The 9130-nt window shown below is 40.7% G+C and overlaps 1 protein-coding gene across 2 annotated transcripts in view; it reads right to left on the bottom strand.

Moving 5' to 3' along the window:
- The window catches only part of ap5z1 (adaptor related protein complex 5 subunit zeta 1), a 71519-nt gene that overhangs the window by 22940 nt on the left and 39449 nt on the right, over positions 1–9130 (bottom strand). For both annotated transcript variants that reach the window (XM_043711907.1, XM_043711908.1), the window contains exons 8-12: positions 7022–7059; positions 5994–6156; positions 5590–5768; positions 3432–3574; positions 1038–1187 (exon numbers count right to left, since the gene is read on the bottom strand). In XM_043711907.1, coding sequence (XP_043567842.1) covers positions 1038–1187; positions 3432–3574; positions 5590–5768; positions 5994–6156; positions 7022–7059 — 673 coding nt within the window. The remainder of the gene's footprint in view (positions 1–1037; positions 1188–3431; positions 3575–5589; positions 5769–5993; positions 6157–7021; positions 7060–9130) is intronic.

Here is a 9130-nt window from a genome sequence, read left to right as displayed (position 1 = left end):
TACATTGAAGAATTGATTGTTTGTTAAGCCTTTCATCTGTTAGAATACAGTGATAGTTTCACTTCTTTCATATGTAAATCACAAAACCTTTTTTTTTAAAAAGGTTGCATTCTCGGGTTAGCTGTTAACAATGGTGATAGCTAGACAATATGTTGAAGGTGTTAGCCTCCTGTGTTCTCTGTCTATGACCTGATGTTTAGATTGATTCCAATCTAAAAAGTGAAATCAGAGTTTTACATAAATTCTTTGGTACTTTCAGAGTTGCATTGCACTTTGCTCAAAAACCACATATCGAACTCTGAGCTCAAAAACTGCATGAATTTATGTAAAACTCTGTTATTTCACTTTTTAGATTGGAATCAATCTAAACATCAGGTCATAGACAGAGAACACAGGGGGCTAACACCTTCAACACATTGTCTAGTAGCTTTAAATTAAGGGGTGGTAGGTATAGGACAGATGTTAGGGGTAGGTTCTTTACTCAGCGAGTCGTGAGTTCATGGAATGCCCTGCCAGTAGCAGTGGTGGACTCTCCCTCTTTATGGGCATTTAAACGGGCATTGGATAGGCATATGGAGGATAGTGGGCTAGTGTACGTTAGGTGGGCTTGGATCGGCGCAACATTGAGGGCCAAAGGGCCTGTACTGCGCTGTATTCTTCTATGTTCTATGTTCTATCACCATTGTTAACAGCTAACCCGAGAATGCAACTTTTAAAAAAAGGATTTTGTGATTTACACATGAAAGAAGTGAAACGATCACTGTATTCTAACAGATGAAAGGCTTAACAGACAATCAATTCTTCAGTGTATAATTTCAATTACATCACACTGCAAATTTTTGCTATAAATTCTGTGTTACGATCGAGCCCTCCACAATCACCATGAAGAAGGAGCGTCGCTCCGAAAGCTAGTGTGCTTCCAATTAAACCTGTTGGACTATAACCTGGTGTTGTGTGATTTTTAACGCAATTCCCAGAGATTGCAAATTAATTTCCCATTCAATTATAGCCCACAAATTAAATTAGGGTCTGTGTACCTGTCAATAGTATCCCCAGCTCCTGCCTCTACCCGGAGGATATATGAAAACATGCTCCGGTAATACTGGTTCTGGAATGCTTCTGCAGAGTTTAGAGCCTTTCTGTTCTGATCTGTAATCATTTTCTCACTTGCAAGAGAGGACTGCGACCTGAAGGATTCAAAACAAAGCAGCTGCTGAATGAGACTGAACATTTAAATACATGACTCATGATACTTCTTCACACAGAAATCAGACACATCATGATTTTAGCAGAATTATTTTGGCATCTATCATAAGGACAGAATTAGTATTTAACATTTTGTGAAATGAGTACATCAGTTTCAGTAAGGTACTAGTCTACTTTCAAGGCCTAAGTTAGCAAAACACATGTATGTACAATTTTCAGGTAACAAATACAAAGCTGAATTATATTTTCTTTGAACAAATACATCATTTTAAACCTTTACTTCCAAGACTTCACTCTCATTTTCAGTTCGGATTTAACTTGTATGGATTGAGCTAATCTGTCAAAAAGTTAATTTCACAGCTGTCTGTAATTATCGAGCAAGTCAATGTGTTGAACGATGCAGACCTGAGCTCTATTAGCTCCCAGAAGTTAACAGGTCTGATTCCCGTTTCCCTGAACTCAGCTAAAACACCACCGCAATTCACTTTTACATTTTAAACAAGGGAGAAGAGAGATCAGTCAAAGATCCCATGTTCAATGTATTGTCTCTTTCTGATGGAAAGTGGGTGTGTGGAGGTTGGAGGTGGGCAGTTAAGGGCTCAGCTGATTATTATGGCTGAGCAACTTGTAGTCAATCACTGTCTAAGCGCACAATTTTTGAGGGGTGGAGTGAGTAGAGGTAATAGAAGCCTTTAATACTCTCAAAACAGATTGCAATGCGAGCAGGGTAAAACTAACATGCAAATACAGCAAACAATTAGAAAGTCAAATGGTGGAGTCAGTCAGAGTCAGACAGCACAGAAACAGGCCCTTCAGCCTTACTTGTCCATGTCGACCAGGTTTCCTAAACTGAACTAGTCCTATATGCCTGCTTCTGAACTATATCCCTCTAAACCTTTCCTACTTATGTGCCTGTCCAAATGTATTTTAAATGTTGTAATTGTACCCACCTCTACCACTTCCTCTGGCAGCTTGTTCCATACATGCACCATCCACAATGTGAAAAAGTGGCCCCTTAGTTGTCCCTTTTAACTCCTTCCCCTCACACTTTAAGCCTATGCCCTTTAATTTTGGACTCCCCTACCCTGGGGGAAGAAACCCTGGCTATTCACCTTATCTCATGCCCCTCATGATTTTATAAACCTTTCATGTCACGCCTCAGCACATATTCCAGGAAAAAAAAGCCCCAGCGTATCCTAACAAATCAATCCTTCCATCTCGGTAACATCCTTTTTATAGCAGGGTAACCAGAATTGTACACTGTACTCCAAATGTGGCCTAACCAATGTCTTGTACAGCTGTTACATGACGTCCCAAATCCAGTAATCAGTGTTCCAATTGACAAAGGCAAGCATGCCAAATGCCTTCTTCACTATCCCATCTACCTGCAACACTGCTTTCAAGAAACAGTGTACCTGCACCTCTACATCTCTCTGTTCAACAACACTCCCTACCATTAACTGTGAAATGTTTGACCTGATTTGTCTTACCAAAATGCAACACCTTGTATTTATTTGAATGAAACTCCATTTGTCATTCTTGTCCAACTGGCCCAGTTGATCATTCTGATGGGTGTCTAGAACTGGGACAGTGTCTCAGAATAAAGGATAAGACTCTTAAAACTGAGATGAGGAGCAATTTCTTCACTCAGAGGGTAGTGAATCTTTACTCGAGAGAGTTAGGAATGCTGAAGCAATGTGTAAGCTCAAATCAGAGATTGACAGATGTCTAGATATGAAAGACATGGCCTCCATAAACAAGACAAATAAAAATATATGAGTACAGAACAGAAAAATATTCATTGGTAAGTGATTAGCTACAATCGGGTCAAATTGTAGACCAGCTCAATGGCCTACTCTGCTCCCATGTTCTTTCAATCAAAACGCTGCAGTCCTGGGAATCAGAAATAAAATCAGAAAATGCTGGAAACACTCAGCAGATCAGACAGCACCTGTGGACAGAGAAACTATTAGAGACATTTCACCTAACCCAGCATCCAAACGTCTTCATTTATTATCATAGGTGGAAAAAAAGGTATGTTTATATAGTACCTTTCATGACCACCAGAAAGCGATTTATAGCCAATGAAGTACACTTAAAGTGCATTTGCTGCTACTAAATAGGCAGAATGGCAGTCAATATGCACAGCTTGTGACTTAGAGACAAGAGTATCTCCAGCTGAGCTCCTGCTGCCACTGAAGGGCCAGCTTGAATTTTATCAATACCTGAGTTGGGCTTCAAGTGCTGCAGTCAGGCAAGGGAGGTCAAGCAACGAATGCAGGATCTCCAACGATGTGTCTGGACGAATCAGCTCAGGCAGTAATTCAATGAAATCAGGGAACAAGCAAGGTGCGTTCCAAGCTAGGAACTGACATAAAAGACATAGGAATTAAAACAAAAAAAAATTCAACTTACATCCAGAACAAGAGACTACAACAAATCAGTACTGGTTAGTATCCTGCTATTAATGCAGGAAGTACAATTAGCCTATGTTATAAGATTATGCTTACAAAATTTATAGTCAAAGGAGTGCAGTGTCATGGAGATGAGATATAGTAAACAATCTTAGATTAGAACTTTCAGCTTCACCTCTCTAGCTTCCACCAGAAACATATTAAAAACAACCATCCCCCACAGACAAGCCCTCTGCATACACTGGATCGGTTAGGATGAGGAGGAATGCGACGGGCACCTGGAAGTGCTCAAGGATGCTCTCATAAGAACAGGGTATGATGCTCAACTCATCGACTGCCAGTTCCGACATGCCGCAGCGAGAAATCATAATGACCTTCTCAGGAAACAACATAGACAGCAACAGACAGGGTACCCTTCATTGTGGAGTACTTCCTGGGAGCTGAACGCCGCCGCCACATTCTTCGTAGCCTGAAACACATTATTGATGAGGAAGAGCACCTCGCCAAGACCTTCCCAGTGTCTCCACTTCTCACCTTTAAACAACCACCAAACCTTAAACAGACCATGATTCATAGCAAACTGCCCAGCCTTCAGGACAACACCATACAACCCTGCCACAGCAGCCGCTGCAAGACGTGTCAGAGTATCAACGCGGGTAACACCAGTACACATGGGGACACCTCGTGTCATGTACGCGGTGAGTACTTGTGTGACTCGGCCAATGTGGTCTATCTCATAGGCTGCAGGTAAGGATGCCCTGAGGCATAGTACATTGGTGAGACCGAGCAGAGGCTACAACAGATGAATGGACACCGCACAACAATCACCAGGCAGGAGTGTTCCCTTCCAGTCAGGGAACACTTCAGTGGTCTGGGACATTCAGCCTCGTACCTTCAGGTGACCATCCTCCAAGGCAGACTTCAGGTTAAGCAACAACGCAGAGTGGCTGAGGAGAAGCTGATAGCTAAGTTCATTACCCATGGGGATGGCCTCAACCAGGACCTTGGGTTCATGTCACACTACAGGTGACCCCACTGCAGAATACACTGTCAAACACCCACACAGACCTTCACTTATACACAAGCTCTCTCTCATACGCTCACACAGGCACTCTCATCCACACTCAATCAGTTGCTCCTACATGCGGACACATATAAGCTTATGGGGCGAAATTGTTTTTTGCAGAATTAAATTTTATTTTGCTCAAAAACTGCATGAACCCATGAAAAACTTGACAACTATACAAAGGGTTTGTCAGTCTGGCATAGCACTGGGACACAGACTTCACACCTATTGTTTAAAAACCTGAGCTGCGCTATCTTAAGGATTGTCTTTCGGAGTGCTGCTCCTTCATCAGGTGGTTGTGGAGTATAAGGTTGAAAGACAATCTTATTCTCCACAACCACCTGATGAAGGACCAGCACTCCGAAAGCTAGTGCTTCCAAGCAAATCTGTTGGACCATAACCTGGTGTTGTGATTTTTAAACTTTGTACACCTCAGTCCAACACCGGCATCTCCATATCTTGAGAACGTAATTTAAAAGTAGTTCTGGGATTTACATAAAGAACAGAAGGTAAAAACAATGACTTCAGATGCTGGAAACCAGATTCTGGATTAGTGCTGCTGGAAGAGCACAGCAGTTCAGGCAGCATCCAAGGAGCTTCGAAATCGACATTTTGGGCAAAAGCCTTGGCATAAAATATGGAAGTTTTAATCTAAGATTGCTTTCTGTATCACATCTCCATGACACCGGACTCCTTTGACTATAAATACGGAGAGCATGATCCTAACCTCCACAACCACCCGGATGAAGGAATGGTGCTCCGAAAGCTAGTGCTTTCAAATAGACGTGTTGGACTATAACCTGGTGTTGTGAGATTTTTAACTTTGTCCACCTCAGTCCAACACCAGCACCGCTAGAAGAGATTGAGAGATATCTCCGAATCCCACACACATTCAATTCTCACCTTGAAAATATTTGGAAAACTCTTGTGGAAAATACCAACATTCTCACTCAGTTTTTTTCTATTCCTCCTGCAAAACTGGACAATTTCAAAGGCCACCATTGAGTCATGATATAGTTCAGAAGGGATCTTGGTGAATAAGTGTCTGTAAATAGCTTCAGAGTCCACAGCTGCAAGTTCACCTGAAATGTGGAAAAGTTCAGGATAGTTTGCTTATGTTCATTCAGGGTGACATCACTCACAACAATTTATATTTGTATAGCTCCTCTAATTTAGTAAAAGCTTCCTAAAGCACTTCACAGCAGCATCAGCATATTTTGACAGCAAGGAGATATTATCAGATGTCAGTGCAGATGACCAAAGAGGTAGATTTTAAACAGCATTTTAACAGGTTAGGTTAGACTTACTGTGATTTAGATAGAATTGAACAACTGGAAGCAGCACTCTGGCAAAACCAGAATCTGCACAGATCCTCCCATATAGTGCTTTCACCACTGGAAAGGCTCGATACACAAACGAAGGATCTTGTCGACAGATCAGGTCCAACAGAATCATTGCTTCGATAAGACACTGGGAGACAAATGCAAGATACATATCAGCCAGCAATAAAGCAGAGCTGAAAATTTGATGGAAAAAAAATCAGTTGAAAGATAATTATGGTTTTGAATATTTTCTACTATTCTTTCAGACCTCTGCAATTTGCAAGTTCTCTTTTCTCGTGGGGATGAAGATGTTCTATACAGTCTGGTGTTGTCATCACACTGAACTCTTCACCTACCAACATCAGTTGTAACACTCCACAGAATTTCTCTTTTGAAACAAGACATCTTGTTGGACCCTTGCGCCCAGGATCCTGCAGAATGCCACCTGTCCATTCTGAATTATTAAAATGTCCCTCAAGACATTGGAAACCCATCCTGAGTTGCTAAAAAATGGGTTTATGCAACTCCTGAAGAGTGTGGAAAATATTGGAGGTCCTCTAGAGTTACTCTTTGGTCCCACGTGTTCAAGCCAACTGATAAAGTGAGATGATTGCTTGTGGAAAACAGCAGAAATGGAGGTGTCATTGCTACACAACTAGCCCTGAAAAAAGAAAGATATCCACTTACGGTGAAACATAAAGGGATTTGGAGACTGAGATCACAATATTGTTTGTGTTGCTGTTCCCTGCTCTCCTTGCTAATTGTTACTGTTCAGAAGAGAAGTAATTTGGGAAGGTCAAGAGAACATAAATAAATGGTTTTTAAGTACAGACTGTGTAGTTTGCAAATAAAAACAGTGCCACATTTCTGCAGTTCCACTGGGAAATATTGAATAACATAAGTCAATACAGAACACAGTTCACTTAAGTTATATCAGACAGACAAAACAGTCAGACTAATAACTTGCAATTGGAATACTTATTATTCAAAACCACAATGCCTAAATTACTTACAGCTTTCTGAAGTTCTGAGTCAGATTTCTTTATAGCTTCTGTTGCAAAGAGAAAAAAGTTATCTTAAAAATCAACATTATGTAGTCACTGCGACATGACAGCACTGACTTGATTTAGGAAGGATCTTGCTGCAGCTTCACTTTGCCACAAAGCTGCAAATAAGAGCAAGATCATTGACATTGTATCATTTTCTGTTATGTTTTATTAGCATATCACAAATCAAACTTGACCCCTAACACTACATTATCCATTATCTTTGAACACACGAAGGAGCTGAAAATATGTTGCTAGAAAAGCGCAGCAGGTCAGGCAGCATCCAAGGAGCAGGAGAATCGACGTTTCGGGCATGAGCCCTTCTTCAGGAATTGGGCAGAGGTGGTGACCTGGGGTGTGCAGTGAGAGAGGGACTCCTGAAGAAGGGCTCATGCCCGAAACGTCGATTCTCCTGCTCCTTGGATGCTGCCTGACCTGCTGCGCTTTTCCAGCCACACATGTTCAGCTCTGATCTCCAGCATCTGCAGTCCTCACTTTCTCCTAGAACACATGAAGGAAGCAACATTTCCTGAGCACTATACCTGCAAACATGCTTGCAAAGTATCATTCTACAACCTGGAGCGCTCAGAGGCATTCTCCTAGACTTTTTGTTTCAAGGAAAGTCATTTGCCAAGGAAACTTCGAGTTGGTACCACCGCAGGTTAACTGTGCCAATGCCACTCATGGCTAATCACAAAAACAAATTTGGCCCAAAATTGGGAAAAGTCCAAAATCTCAAGCATGAAATACCATAATTGAGAAATTACACACCCCTACCCCAGTGAGAGCTAGAATTAGTGAGGAATGACATCTAACAATGTCAACTTGTGTTAAATAGCAGCATAATGGAGAAAGCATCCTTTTATCCTTGGATAAAAAAAATTACACTGAGCAAATGGGAAAGGAGAAGTTATAACCAAAAGCTTGCTCAAAAAAGATTTTTTTATTCCTGATGTGAATGTCATTGGCAAGGCTGGCACTACACACCCCTACTACTGCCTTCTCAAGGGCAGTTAAACTATTATAAAAACAATACTTAGATACTAACTTGCATTGTCATAGCCTCTAAGGGCACAGCCAAAAGCTGGAAAGTGGGATTAGTGTAGGCATAGCTTCACAGAATGGACTAGACAGAATGCCTGCTTCTATACTCAATTTAGAAAATTACTGCCTTCCTGGTCTAAAATTGTGCGTTTACATTGGACACAGCAATTGAAACTGTCCAAGCTAAACCAGGAACCAAGTTTGAAAATACTAAGATATAAATGAAAAGTGCACTGCTACAGATAGAGAAGCCTCTCAGCGTGCTCTAGTGGCAGAAAGCAAATACTGCAAGTCACAATTCAACTAGGAATCCACATGTGCACATTGCAGTACATTAAAACTTAGCAAAATTAGCAAATTACCTGTACCAGATAGTTTTGCCAGGGCATTCCTTCAAAGTCACTTTTTTCTTGTCTGGTCTAACTATATCTACAATAGCTACAACTGCATTTACAAGTGATGAAAGAACGGACTACAAACTGGGATATGTAGAGAATCAGATACCACTAGACATATTTGTGCAAGACGAAAATATGTAATCATCAGTCATGTAAACAAAAAACTGACTGCAAAAATTTAAAATTCACCTCAATATTTTCAGGATCCCTATGTCATTCTAGATGGTAATGGGAAGTCAATAGCACAGGTAACAATACTGTATTAATGGTCAATGTGTGCTGACAATTATTTAATTGCTCATTATCCTATGCAAACGTTGTATTAACTTACAAGAAAACTGAAGAAACTACATATGTAAAATAACCACTCAGCTAAACTGAACGAATATTTAAATCAATACTCAAAACAGAATAATGTAGCAGACACATGGCCCAGCAATCAGAATTTAGGGTGCTAGATTTAAAATTGAGCAAACAGGACCCCAAAATGTAGAAATCTAATAATAAAAGAAGCGGTGTCTGGGTACGTTTACATTTAAGTCAACGCTGAAATTGGCAACGTATAAATTATTCGCTACACTCATTGAGTAAATGTGACAATAAAGGCTATTCTATGCTATTTTAACTCTTTGGA

The sequence above is a fragment of the Chiloscyllium plagiosum genome, chromosome 21, assembly GCF_004010195.1.
Source record: "Chiloscyllium plagiosum isolate BGI_BamShark_2017 chromosome 21, ASM401019v2, whole genome shotgun sequence".
Lineage (NCBI taxonomy): Eukaryota > Metazoa > Chordata > Chondrichthyes > Orectolobiformes > Hemiscylliidae > Chiloscyllium > Chiloscyllium plagiosum.
Note: the sequence above shows the minus strand (reverse complement) of the source record. Positions and strands in the feature narration are given on the sequence as shown.